General features: G+C 42.3%; 1 protein-coding gene across 15 annotated transcripts in view; it reads left to right on the top strand.

Moving 5' to 3' along the window:
* The first annotated feature begins 976 nt into the window (after nt 1-976).
* The window catches only part of LOC121484696 (zinc finger protein 780B-like), a 44,003-nt gene continuing 30,278 nt past the window's right edge, over nt 977-14,701 (top strand). For 3 of the 15 annotated variants that reach the window (XM_041744247.1, XM_041744248.1, XM_041744233.1), the window contains exons 1-4: nt 977-1,116; nt 1,759-1,830; nt 7,269-7,323; nt 7,599-7,725. In XM_041744247.1, coding sequence (XP_041600181.1) covers nt 7,279-7,323; nt 7,599-7,725 — 172 coding nt within the window. In that variant the 5' untranslated portion in view covers nt 977-1,116; nt 1,759-1,830; nt 7,269-7,278. Of the gene's footprint in view, nt 1,243-1,530; nt 1,667-1,758; nt 1,831-4,414; nt 4,481-7,268; nt 7,324-7,598; nt 7,726-14,701 lie in introns of those variants that run through there. The other 12 variants (XM_041744234.1, XM_041744243.1, XM_041744240.1 and 9 more) reach the window with 12 other exon arrangements.

A 14,701-nucleotide genomic window follows, 5' to 3' on the forward strand; every position in this document is an offset into this window, starting at 1 on the left:
TGAACTAGGGGTGGTGGAAGGGGAGGAGGGCGGGTGTTGGAGGGGAATGGGTGACGGGCACTGAGGTGGACACTTGACGGGATGAGCACTGGGTGTTTTTCTGTATGTTGGTAAATTGAACACCAATAAAAATTAATAAAAAAAAAATAAACAAACAAACAAACAAAAAAAAGAGTTTGTCACTTAACCGACTGAGCCACCCAAGTGCCCCCTACAATGGCTTTATAATATAATTAGAAGTCAGGAAGTGTAATGCCTCCAACTTTATTGTTCTTGCTCAAGATTGCTTTGGCTATTCGAAGTCTTTTGTCCTTCCAACTGAACTTTAGGATTTTTTTTTTTTCTAAAATGCCCTGGAACATTGATAGGGATAACATCAAATCTGTAGATCACTTTGGGTAATACGGACATTTTAACAATATTAATTCTTCCAATCCATGAACATGAAACGTCCTCCCATTTATTTTTTGTCTTCTTCCATTTCTTTCAAGTAGAACTCAACTCATGCACTTCCTTGGTTAAACTTGTTCCTAAATTTGTATTGTTTTTGATGCTATTATGAATGAGATGGTTTCCTTAATTTGTTTTGTTGTTTTATAGAAACACAATTGAGTTTTGTATGTTGCCTTTGTGTCCCTAACTTTACTGAATCCTTCATTCTGAGTTTTTGGGTGGAGTCTTTAGGGTTTTCTATATATAAGACTCTGCCTTCTTTTTATATTCATTTGCATTTTTCTCCTTAATGAGAAAAGTAAGTTACACTGAGGCTCTAAGAAGAAGCAATGTTCCTTCCAGAGGAATCCTCAGAGTCACCAGCAGCCTGCACCTGCGTGCTCCCGGCGGCTGGGACTCCCACAAATCCCTGGGCTCGGCACCGCTAGGGGCGGGTCCAAGTTGCACGCCGGGAACAATATGAGCCGGAGAGCTCTAGGCTTCTGAGGCATTCCCTGCTTGGGACTTCATTTCCCAGTGGCCTCCACGCCCAACTAGCCGCCACTTCCGGCATCCGGGGGTCCCTGTCCTGGAGGGACGAGGCCCTCGGGTGGAGGAGAGAATTCGTGGCTGCCAGAGGCCTCTGCTGACCAGGACCCCAGCCGGAGGGACCCGCCAGCGTGGGTGGGCAGAGAGAGGCGCTCAGGACAGGGCGCTGACAGGCACCCGAGGGAGGGCGCCTGAGCGCGTGCGCGCGCGCAGCGAGGAGCGGGACTGTGCGACCGCGAGGGGCGGCCGCGGAGTGTGGCGGTGCGTGCGTGAGGGCGCGCTTGGTGCTGCCGCGACGGGGAGAGGGGGCGTGCGGACGTGAGCGCGCTCCGCCGCGGCTGTGTGTGAGTGTGTGTGTGTGTGTGTGTGTGTGTGTCAGTGTGAGTCACGGGACCGGCGGCCCGCCGCTTCCTCCCCTCCCAGCCACGTGGCTGCAGCATGCCCGTGGCCCCTGTAGAGAGGTCAGACGCTGAGCCTAGAATGAAAGGTTTCCTGCAGAAAGCCCGGGCCTGGCCTTGGGATGGGGATTTTAGCCCTGGAAGTGCCTGTCTGGGCCCCCCCCCCCCCCCCCCCCCGAGGGCAGCTACCTGTTGCGAACCACCGCATTCTCAGAGTTGCGTCCCCAGGAACAGCTTCGAACGCGGGGACCGATTCCTCCTTTGACTCCCATCCCATTTTGTGCGAAGTAAGGGAGGTGTGGCCCTGGAGGGTACCTTTAAATTTAGTCTGCGTTCCCAGAAAAGCCTGGGGTCTCATGCTCGCCTTCTCCCTCTCCAGTCATACCATTACCCAAAAGAAGGACTCCGAGAAGGATGGGAGAGTATTATTACCACACGTCTAAAGTCAAGGGTGAGTTTGTGCTTTGTATTGCCTGAGAAATGCGTTTTTGTTTTCTAGAATAGAGAGGTGCCTGTGAGTTTTCAGGAAATGTAGGGAGACGTGCAAATTGATACCCCACCATTTGGTCCCCCATGGCACCTCACCTCTTGACAATATTCCCTGGGTAAGTAACTTGGTAAATACCAAAAACAGTATCGTAAATAGTTCACATCTTCTTGAGCATTCCCTTTGTCTGAGATAACAAGGAAATAAACCAGCAGTTAATGTTAAAGCTTTATTTTAGACTCTGATTTGGTAAGAAGAAAATTAGGTGGAATCACACACTGGGTACCTTTTGCTCTTTAAGGACCTGCTTTTCTTTTCTTTCTCCTTTTTTTTTAAAGATTTTATTTATTTAGTCATGAGACACAGAGAGAGGCAGAGACACAGGCAGAGGGAGAAGCAGGCTCTCCATGCAGGGAGCCTGTCGTGGGACTGGATCCCGGGTCTCCAGGATCATGCCCTGGGCTGAAGGCGGCGCTAAACCGCTAAGCCACCCAGGCTGCGCTCTTTTTGTTTTTTTTAAAAAAATTTTATTTATTTATTTATGAGAGAGAGAGAGAGAAAGGCAGAGACACAGGCAGAGGGAGAAGCAGGCTCCCCTTGGGGAGCCCAGTGCGGGACTCGATCCCAGGACCCCAGGATCATGACCTGAGCCACCCAGGCGCCCCAAGGGCCTGCTTTACAAAGCAAGAGAAGAGTGGAGATGGCTAGCTGATTTTAGTCAGTGTGAGGCTTTCAAAAATGGGAACATGATAGTAGCAGAAGCTAGTATCAGTAAGAGCCAGGATTTTTCCAGGGAATTCCATCAGCTGAAGTTTGTATTATTGGCCACATCTCTTTGAAGTTTGGCAGTTGTGTGTTTGGCTTCCTTTTGTGTGAGCTGTGAGAAGCAGTGTAGTGTGATTGAGAGGAGGGGCTGTAGATCCAGACTATCTGGGTTGGAATATTGGCTCTCTCTTCCTGGCTGTCTCAGGTTTGTAATGAATGGTAGATGAGTTAATATGTATTAAATCCCCTTAGAGCAGTGCCATCCATACAGTAAGTGCTTGATAGGTCTTAGCTGTTGTTCATGTGTGTTTTAACTCATTCCTCTCAGTTTCTATACAACGAGGGCATCAGCAATATGTGATCCATGGTTATTGCTGCCTGCATATTAAGAAAATGAGTGAGATGCTCAAACAGTATAGAATAAAAAATTTTTGGAAAGCCTGGATGGCTCAGTTAGTTGGTTAAGCATCTGACTCCTGATTTCAGCTCAGGTCATGGTCTCAGGGTTGTGGGATCAAGCCCTGTGTGGGGCTCTGTACTGGATGTGGAAACTACTTAAGATTATCTTGCTCTTCCTCTGCCCCCCTTACCCCCCATCTCTCCCACTCTTAAAAAAAGTAATAAAAGTGCTTAACCCTGAGTTGCCGTGATTCTACTTCTGGTCTCCGGGGACCAACCACAAATCCCTTGAAATAGTATACCAAAGGGTTATGGTGGGGTTTGCAGGGAAAGTATATAATTTCATGAGATTATTCAAAGTATGCAGGACCTAAAAGGCTTGGACTCATCAGTATAGATAAGTAATTATTAACAGGGGGTGATTTTGCTTTCCAGGGGACATTTGGTAATATTTAGAGGCAACTTTGGTTGCTGTAGTGGGGGGACAGTGATACTTGGATCCAATAACTGGAGGACAAAAATGCTACTAAACATTCTACAATGCATAGGATAGCCCACCCCACCCTTCTCCCCCCAGCAAAGAATTATCTGGCTCAATATGGTATTAATGCTGAGGATGAGAAACCCTGTCTAACATCAAAAGACTGATACTTGGAGTGATATGTAGAATGATCTTGTACAAACTGAGCAAATCACACTAGACTAGATACTCCATCTAGTGATGGAGTATCATGCACTTAAAAAAACTACGTTGATAAATAATCATGAAAAGAGAAAACATTTGATCTTATGTTAAGCAGTATTCATGTTAGAAGAGTAGTACCCAAGAAGATGTTGTATATAAATCCCATTTACTAAGTGAGGACATTCTATAAGGATTCTCTCCAAAATGTTTTCATCAGTTTTTTTTTAAGATTGATTGATTGAGGGATCCCTGGGTGGCGCAGCGGTTTGGCGCCTGCCTTTGGCCCAGGGCGCGATCCTGGAGACCCGGGATCGAATCCCACATCAGGCTCCCGGTGCATGGAGCCTGCTTCGCCCTCTGCCTATGTCTCTGCCTCTCTTTCTCTCTGTGACTATCATAAATAAAAAAAAAAAAAAAAAAATTAAAAAAAAAAAAAAGATTGATTGATTGATTGATTGATTGATTTATGATAGACATAGAGAGAGAGAGAGGCAGAGACACAGGCAGAGGGAGAAGCAGGCTCCATGCAGGGAGCCCGACTCAGAACTCGATCCTGGGACTTCAGGATCACGCCCTGGGCCAAAGGCAGGCGCTAAACCGCTGAGCCACCCAGGGATCCCCTTCATCAGTTTTTTAGTGAAGAAGAGAACTGAACATGGTACTGTGTATATCCCGTGCATTTTCTTATTTGGTCTGCAGGTGCTGCTTACCTGCATTGTGTTCTTCAGAGAAGAATCCTGATCATGAAAATTTCTAATTATATTGGTGAGATACAGTTAAGGATGTTAGAACTGGTTCTGGTTAGTTGCTACAGTCACATTGATTTCTTTGTTGACTCTCTCACAAGCTCGGTTCTTTAACGACTGGAAGTACCCAATTCCTGATAGTTCTGTTTTTATTTTTATGGTTTAATTTGGAAGTAGCTTTATTGTGGTGAGGTTTTTTGTTTTTGTTTTTTAGAGAGAGAGAGCATGTGCAGGGGGAGGGAGGGGCAGAGAGACAGAGAGAGAATCTTAAGCAGGCTTCAGGCTCACAAGAAAAAGGGAAACAGTGGAATTAAATTTCTTTAACAAATGCGATTTTCAGGGCACCTGGATGGCTCAGTGCTTAAGCATCTGCCTTTGGCTCAGGTCTGATGCCAGGGTCCTAAATCAGGCTTCCCATAGGGAGCCTGCGCCTCCTGCCTATGTCTCTCATGAATATATAAATTTAAAACCCCAAACAAATATAATTTTTATTATCCTTAGTAATAATGATTAAGGAGTTAATATTAATGATAGGATACTATATTTGAAATTAGGTATACATTTAATTATTTAGATTTTATTCATTTATATATTAGAGAGAGGGAGAGAGAATGAGAGCAAGCAGGGGAAGAGGCAGAGGTAGAGAGAGAGAATCTCAAGCAGACTCTGCGATGAGTGTGGAACCCACGCCAGGCTCGATCTCAGGACTCTGAGATCATGACCTGAGCCAAAATTAAGGGTTGACAGCTTAACCAACTGAGCTACCCAAGTGTCCTTGAAATTTGGTATCCTTTTTATTTTATTTTTTATTTATTTATTTATTTATTTATGATAGTCACAGAGAGAAAGAGAGGCAGAGACATAGGCAGAGGGCGAAGCAGGCTCCATGCACCGGGAGCCTGATGTGGGATTCGATCCCGGGTCTCCAGGATCGCGCCCTGGGCCAAAGGCAGGCGCCAAACCGCTGCGCCACCCAGGGATCCCTGGTATCCTTTTTATTTTTATTTTTTTTTTTTATTTTTTTATTTTTTTTTTATTTTTTTTTTTTTATTTATTTATGATAGTCACAGAGAGAGAGAGAGAGGCAGAGACACAGGCGGAGGAAGAAGCAGGCTCCATGCACCGGGAGCCCGATGTGGGATTCGATCCCGGGTCTCCAGGATCGCGCCCTGGGCCAAAGGCAGGCGCCAAACCGCTGCGCCACCCAGGGATCCCTCCCTGGTATCCTTTTTAAACCCTACTTGCCTCACTTAGTACTTGACTTTGAATTTTTGCCCCCATCAATTAATAGGGACTGTTATAATAAATAACGGCATAGTATGCCATCGTACAGTGGACCATCTGCCAACTATTAGATAAATTTAAGTTTCTAATTTGGGGTCATTATAGAGCATCCTCTGATAATCATCTGTGTGTGTATCGTGTGCTTCCATAGCTGTTTCCTATGGAAGATTCCTGGAATTGGGATTTGTGTTCATTGTAAGATGCTCAGGTACCTGCAATATGTTGGATATGGTGATAATGATGGAGAGGACACAGCCACCATCTGGGTTGGAATATTGAGATTACACGGAATCTTTTAGGTTTCTTATTACTCTAGCACAGATGAAGTCTGAACAAGAATAAATGTATAGCAGAGTATGACAAAGTCCATCAGAAAAAGTCACCTAGTGTACTTTGAGAGTTTACAGGAATAAATATATATATATTCATATATATATTATATACACACACACACACACACACACACAAGACTAACAGACATTGACAGAAAAAATTTCCAGAAAACTGTATGTCACATTAATAGTTCTTATCACTGCACTGTGGCGCCAATTCTCTACATTTTGCTTAAGGGTGCTTCATAATTGTAACTATTGTGTGGCATTAACTTGGAATTTATAGAGTTATATTTGAAATATATATATATATATTTTATAGATGGGATCATTCTGCATCGTATTTTGTAACCTGATTTTTCTGCTGACCATGTATCTTGAATATGTAATGACTACATAGTATTCCATTACGTGGATGCCCTGCTGTACTTAACTAGTTGGCTTTGCTGGACTTAGAAAGCTGAACACTGCCTGAGCAATTCCATCTACATCCAGTTTTCTTTGTTTTTTTTTTTTCAATGTTTTCTTTTTTTTTTTTTTTAATTTTTATTTATTTATGATAGTCATACAGAGAGAGAGAGAGAGAGAGAGAGGCAGAGACACAGGCAGAGAGAGAAGCAGGCTCCATGCACCGGGAGCCTGATGTGGGATTCGATCCCGGGTCTCCAGGATCGCGCCCTGGGCCAAAGGCAGGCGCCAAACCGCTGCGCCACCCAGGGATCCCTACATCCAGTTTTCTACCTTGCCCTACTTCTCCCAACCCTGAATTTACAAAGAGGTTCCAATTTGGATGACAGGATCCGTTTTCAGCCCTGAAAAGTGGGACACAGGGAGGAAGATCTGCACAGAGCAGGATATGGGGCCCAGCCCTAGGTCTTGTCATTTATCCCAGGAATGTAGGATTCCTTATGCTGAGATATTTTGGAGGATAGCATGTTCCCCAGGACTTGAGGGAGGGCTCAATTTTGTCTAGACTCCTCATGTTTGATGCCAATTTGTATGGGGGGCGGGAGGGAGCAATTGGAGGATCAGAGGGAAAGAGAGAGTGTGTGAAGCAGAGAGGGATAAAAGAGGCATCTTAGGGAGTAGGTGGGATACAGAAATGGAAGAAAAAAATTGCTGTATTAATTTAAATCACCTAGAGAGCACCAAGGCACAGGTTGGCTTAAGCCTTTTTTTTTTTTTCTCTAGGAGAGGAAGCATGAGGAAGATGGACCAATTTTGTTGTTCTAAAAACATGGCCTACGTAAGTTGGTATTTGTTTTCCTGAAATATGACTTCACATTTCTTTAGCCATTCCCAGCCATGCTGAGGTCAGTAGGTTATCCCACAGCACACAGGAAGTTTGCTCTGCAGCAGCAAGAGTCTTCAAGAACTTGCAGGCACCCTATGAAATTCTACATTGCTCCTGTCTCGCAGTGCTGTTCTTCGCCTCCTCTTTGTTCACCTTACAATAATCTCCTTCAGTTTCACTGTAATGCGTGTGTGTGTGTGTGTGTGTGTGTGTGTGTGTGATTTCAGGGATCTCTGTCATTCAGGGACGTGGCCATCAGCTTCTCCCAGGAGGAGTGGGAGTGCCTGGACCCTGCTCAGAGGGCTTTGTACAGGGATGTGATGTTGGAGACCTACAGCAACCTGGTTTCACTAGGTAAGACTGTCTCCCCCAATAGTAGTTTGTTCTAAAGATTTTTTTTTTTTAATTTTTATTTATGATAGTCACAGAGAGCGAGAGAGAGGCAGAGACACAGGCAGAGGGAGAAGCAGGCTCCATGCACCGGGAGCCCGATGTGGGATTCGATCCCGGGTCTCCAGGATCGCGCCCTGGGCCAAAGGCAGGCGCCAAACCGCTGCGCCACCCAGGGATCCCTGTTCTAAAGATTAATTAACATGATAATAAAATTGATATTGAGCGAGTATAATTAATAATTTAATTTGAATTTTAATAATTTCATTGAAGAACTTAATTTGAAATAATTTAAAACAATAATTTAATAAATTGTTAGTGTCTCTTTTCTGGAATATCAGCTTTCCTTTCAGTGAGTTTCAGGGTCATCTGTTAAGAAATAGCTGAGTTCCTTCTTGTTCCCAAAGGAAATAGTTTGGGATTCGTCAGGTTGAAAACGGGCATGTCCGCAAAGTGCCTGTGTCTTACCTACCTGTATCTGAACTTTCTCCCTTACACTGGCCCTCTCTGTAACTGCCTCTTTCCTAATGACCACGGGATACAATTAGGACTCTCAGACATTCATTATATGATCATTGTCTAAGAAAACAGCTTTGTATTGTGTTTGATCTTAGAATTACTCTAAATGTTCTGGGTCTGTTTTTTTTTTTCTGACCTACTTGGAAGGAGACAGTGTTCTGAGTTTTTCTATCAAAAGCGCCTCTATGATTTATATATTGATTGAGTCACCCAAATTCATTTAAAATTCCATTTCCTTTTTTTTTTTTTTTAATTTTTATTTATTTATGATAGTCACACAGACAGAGAGAGAGAGAGAGGCAGAGACACAAGCAGAGGGAGAAGCAGGCTCCATGCACCGGGAGCCTGACGTGGGTTTCGATCCCGGAACCCCAGGATCGCGCCCTGGGCCAAAGGCAGGCGCCAAACCACTGCGCCACCCAGGGATCCTCCATTTCCTTTAATACACATTCCTTTTGTTTTTTCTTTTTTAATTGTATTTGTTTATTCCACAGAGAGAGCAAAAGCAGTGGGAGCAACAGGGATAGAGGAAGAAGCAGACTCCCCACTAAGCAGGGAATCTGATGTAGGGCTCAATCCTAGGGCCCCAGGATCATGACCTGAGCCAAAGGCAGACACTTAACCAACTGAGCCACCCAGGCGCCCCAACAAACATTCTTTACCTGCTTCATAGTTGAAAGTTTCAGGCCATGAAGTGTGTATATTTCATGAAATGAACTTACTAAGAATGAACCAAAATGTCTAAGGAGACAAAATAAATAACAACAATACAAGTGCTAGTTAACTTTGTAGTACTATATGCTAGGCAATGTTGGAAGTGTTTTACATATATTAACTAATTCAATTTTAATATCAATCCTATAAAGTAGGTATTATTATCATCCCAATTTTAGAGATGGGAAAACTGATGGACAGAGTTTAAAGGGCTTACTTGGGGTTGTATCGCTACAGGATAGCAGAGACCAGGATTTACATTGGCCACTCTGGCTTGAAGGTTCATGTTTTCAGCTACTGAATTGTATTTCCTCTTAAAGGACAAAGTCTATATGAGTTTAAATAAAATAAGTCCTTTTTCTAACCTTGCTGCTCTCATTCAATCCTCTCACCCTTCTCTGAAGTCTTTCTCAATATCATTTTGACTTTGAAATTACTACAAATGGGGATGCCTGGGTGGCTCAGAGTTTTAGTGCCTGCCTTCGGCTCAGGGCGTGATCCTGGAGTCCTGGGATCAGGTCCCACATCGGGTTTCCTGCATGGAGCCTGCTTCTCCCTTTGCCTGTGTCTCTGCCTCTCTCTCTCTCTGTCTCTCATGAGAGACAGAGAGACGTATTTTTTCATGTGTTTGTTGGCCATCTGTATGTCTACTTGGGAATAATGTCTATTTCATGTCCTCTGCCCACTTTTTAATTGAATTATTTGTGTTTTTGGTATATTTTGGATATTAACCCCATATCAGATATATTATTTGCAAATATGTTTCTAGGAATTTATTTCTTCTAGGTTTTCCATTGGTTGGCATACAGTTTTTCATAGTATTCTTTATAATTCTTTATACTTCTGTAGTATTGGGTGTCAGGTCTCTTCCTTCATTTCTGATTTTATTTATTTGAGTCCTGCCTTTTTTTCTAGATATGTCTGGCTAAAGGTTTATCAATTTTATTTCAAAGAACCAGCTCCTGGTTTCATTGACCTGTTCTGTTGTTTTTTTAGTCTCTATTTGATTTATTTCTGTTCTAATCTTTATTATTTACATCTTTCTACTGGCTTTAGGTTTTGTTGGTTCTTCTTTTTCTAGCTCCTTTAGGTTTAAGTAGGTTGTTTATTTGGGAGTTTTCTTATTTCCTGAGGAAGGCCTGTGTTGCTATAATCTTCCCTCTTAGAACAGCGTTTGCTGCATCCCAAAGATTTTGGACCATTGTGTTTTCATTTTTCATTTGTCTCCATGTATTTTTTGATTTCCTTTTTGATTTCTTGGTTGGCCCATTCATTGTTTAGTAGCATGTGGTTTAACATCCATGTATTTGTGTTTTTTCCAGATTTTTTCTTGCACTTGATTTCTAGTTTTATACTGTTGCAGTTGGAAAAGATGCATGATATAATTTTAGTTTTTTTGTGTTGAGACATGTTTTGTGGCCTAACATGTGATCTGTTCTGGAGAATGTTCCATATGCCCTTGAAAAGAATGTGTATTCTGCTATTTTTGGATGGAATGTTCTGAATATATCTATTAGGCCCATCTGGTTCAATATGTCATTCAAAGCCACTGTTTCCATATTGATTTTCTTCCTGATTGATCTATCCATTGAGATAAGGGGTATTAAAGTCCCCTACTGTTATTGTATTACTGTTAGTTTCTTCCTTTATGTCTGTTAATAGTGGCTATATGTATTTAGGTGCTCCCATGTTGGGTGCATAAATATATACAATTGTTATATCTTGTTGAATTGTTCCCTTTCTCTGTTATGTAGTGTCATTCTTTATTTCTTGTTACAGTCTTTATGTTAAAGTGTATTTTGTCCAATATATAGTATTGCTACCATAGCGTTCTTTTCACTTCCATTAGCATGGTAGATATTTTTCCATTGTTTCACTTTGTCTGCATGTGTCTTTTTTTTTTAATGTTTGTGAACTTATTTTTTTAAGATTTTATTTATTTATTCATGAGAGATACACACACAGAGAGAGAGAGAGGCAGAGACACAGGCAGAGGGAGAAGCAGGCTCCCCCACGTGGGACTCGATCCTGGGTCTCCAGGGTCAGGCCCTGGGCTGAAGGCAGCGCTAAACCGCTGAGCTTACCCGGGCTGCACTGCATGTGTCTTTATATCTGATGTGAGGTCTTGCCTTTTTAATGCATTCAGTCATTGTAGTCTTCTGATAGGAGCATTTTGTCCATTTACATTTAAAATAATTATTGATGGGTATGTACTTAGGGCCATTTTGTTACTTGTCTTATGGTTGCTTTGTAGTTCTCTGTTACTTTTTTTTTTAAAGATTTTATTTACTTATTCATGAGAGACACAAGCAGAGGGAGACGCAGGCTCCATGCAGGAAACCTGATGCGGAACTTGATCCCAGAACTCCAGGATCATGCCCTGAGCCAAAGGCAGATGCTTGACTGCTGAACCACCCAAGCTTCCTTTCTTTTCTTCTCTTGCTTTCTTCCCTTGTGGTTTGATGGCTTTCTTTAGTGTTATGCTTGGATTCCTTTCTCTTTATTTTTTTGTGTATCTATTATAGGTTTTTGATTTGTGGTTACCATTAGGTTCATGTATAACATCTTAGGTATATAGTCGTCTATATTGAGTTGTTAAAATTTGCTAAAATTTTAATTAGATGGTTGCTAAAATTTGAATTCATTCTAAAGAACTAAGTTTTTACTCCCTCCATTCCATTTTATGTATATGATGTCATATTTTACATCATTTTATTTTGTAAATCCCTTAGCTGAATTTTATAGATATAATTGATTTTACTACTTTTGTGCTTTAACCTCCAAGTTGGTTTTGTAAGTGATTAATCTACTTTTATTATATGTTTGCATTTACCTGTGAAATTTTCTACTATCATAATTTTCTTACTCCTGATTATGGCCTTTTTCTTTCCATTCAAAGAATTCCCTTTGATGTTTCCTATAAAGCTAGGTTAAGTGGTAATGAACTCCTTTAACTTCTGTTTGTATGAGAGACTATCTCTCCTATTCTGAATGATAACCTTGCTGGGTAGAGTATTCTTGGTTGCAAGTTTTCCTTCCAGTATTTTGAATATGTCATGCCACTCCACTTTGCCCTGCAATGTTTCTGCTGAAAAATCAACAGAATAGCCTTACCGATTATCTCTTGTATATAACTTTTCTTTTCTCTTGCTGCTTTTACAATTCTCTATTATTACCTTTTGCCATTTTCATTACTATGTGTCTTGGTATGCAACTTGTTGGGTTAATTTTATTGGGGGCTCTCTGTGCTTCCTGGATCTAGATGTCTGTTTCCTTCTCCAAATAGGGAAGTTTTCAGCTATTATTTCTTCAAATAAATGTTCTGTCCTCTTTGCTCTCTCTTCTCCTGGGATCCATATAATGCAAATATTATTATACTTGGTGTTGCTAAGTTTTCTTAATCTCCTCATTTTTAATTATTCTTTTTATTTTTGCTATTCAGCTTGATTTCATTACCCTACCTTCAAGGTTGCTGATACATTCTTCTGCTTCCTTTAATCTGCTATTGATTCCCTCTAGTGTATTTTTTGTTATTGAGTTCTTCATCTCTGATTAGTTCTTTTTAATGTTTACTGTTTGTTTTCAAAGTTCTCACTAAGATCATCCACTCTTTTCTCAAGTCCAATGAGTATCTTTATGACCATTACTTTGAATTCTTTACTAGGTACAGTGCTTATCTTTGTTTCGTTTCATTCTTTGGCCATGATTTTGTCCTGTTTTTTCACTTGGGACATTTTCCTGTCTTCTCATTTTATAGAACTCTTTATGTTTGTTTCTGTGTATTAGGAAAATCAGTTACAGCTTTTGATCTTAAAAGTAGTGGCCTTACGAAGAAGAGGTTCTGTGGTATCCTGGAGTGCAGAATCCATTGTTTACCAGAACCAGGTGCTTCAGAGATGTTGCTTGTGTGGGTTGCCTATGCTCAGCTGTTGTGGCAGAGCCTCTTTTGCCTTCAGTCCATTGGCTGCTGCAGTGGCCCACTTTGTCAGTTCTGGGCAAGGTTTGGTCACTGTGCTGTTAAGGGACCATTGGGGACTTGTAGTTCAGTGGTGTCAGCAGTCAGACTAGATGTGTGCTCTCAACCTATTTGTTGGGTCTGTATTTGCACCAGCTTGCAAGGTATTCTCCCTGCCTTGTCCCTCAAGGGGGGGCAAGTTTCCTTGTTTACTGGTAGATGGGGTTGGCAATCAGACTGCCTGCTCTTAGTCCATCTGCTAGGGCGGATGTCGCACTTTCATCAGCAGGGTATTCTCTGTACTGCTAGCTATAAGGTTTGGTTGCTGGAGCTGTGGGCACACTGAAATGTGTGGTTATCCTTCCCCTCCCGACAAAGCAGGAGTCACTTTGGGGGTGGTACTGGTCCTGACTGGGGCTGCTTGCAGGGTGTGTTGGGGCTGGAGCCCCTTTGGAGTGGGGTAGATTGGATGGGAAAGATCCTCAGGAGAATGTGAAGGTGGGACATGCAGGGCTAGCAAGGTAGGTGATGTGTGTTTGCACTGGTTCCCTAAAGCTTCAGCTATCTAGGTGGCAGTTGGGGGTGGGCAGGGAATGGTTCCCACCAGCTCTTGTGTTCTTGGGGAAGTTTTCTAAAGATCCCCATCCCTCCAGCACACATTCTGAGATTAATAAATAAATGTTCTTTGTGTATACCCCAGGCGCTTTTCAAACTGCTGCTTCTGGGACTCCTGGGTGGTTGAGCATCTGCCTTTGGTGCAGGTCGTGACCCTGGGGTCCTGGAATCGAGTCCCACATTGGTCTCCCCAGGGGCAGCCTGCGTTTCTCCCTCTGCCTATGTCTCTGCCTCTCTCTGTGTGTCTCTCATGAATAGTAAAAACAAACAAACAAACAAACAAAAAAACAGTTCTTCAAACTGCTGCTTCTATTCTGTATCTCAGCAGGTTGTTTGTTATGTTGGCTCTTTAAGGATGGCAACTCAAGTTTCCTTTCACCCTCTGGCTCCTCCAGAACTAAGCCTGCTGATTTTTAAAGTACCCAGAGTAGGGACGCCTGGGTGGCTCAGTGGTTGAGTGGCTGCCTTTAGCCCAGGGCGTGATCTTAGAGTCCTGGGATTGAGTCCTACATCATGCTCTCTGCATGGAGCCTGCTTCTCCCTCTGCCTGTGTCTCTGCCTCTCTCTTTCTCTCTCTGTGTGTGTCTCTTATGAATAAATAAATAAAATCTTTAAAATAAAATAAAGTACCCATAGTTAAGCCCCACTGATTGTAAAAACTTGTGAAGTTAAGTCCCACTGGCTTTCAAAACCAAATGTAATGGGATTCATCTTTCCAGTGTGCCTGAGGTGCCTGGTGTAGAGTCTGATTCTCTTGCTTCTTTCTTCTTGTGGTGACCCTCCTTTTGTGGTTATTCTCACTGAGGGTTTGGTTCCCAGCTGTGTCTCCACCTTCTTTTACCCTTTTTGATGTGGCTTCCTCTCTTGATCACCTATGGAAAGTCTGTTCTGCCACTCTCAGGTCATTTTCATAGTTGCACTGATATGGCTGTTATCTTGGTGTGTCTTGGAAGGAGGTGAATGCAGGATCCTTCTACTTTTCAGAACTTTTCAGAACTCTCCCTATATCTTCTATTTTTTACTGAGATTTTTTCATTTTCCCATTTGTTTCAAGAGTATTTGTGTTTGCTTATTAGAACATTTGCATAATTATGGTTTTAAAGTCTTTGTCAGGTAATTCAAACATCTGTCATCTCA

The sequence above is a fragment of the Vulpes lagopus genome, chromosome 2 (assembly GCF_018345385.1).
Source record: "Vulpes lagopus strain Blue_001 chromosome 2, ASM1834538v1, whole genome shotgun sequence".
Classification (NCBI taxonomy): Eukaryota; Metazoa; Chordata; class Mammalia; order Carnivora; family Canidae; genus Vulpes; species Vulpes lagopus.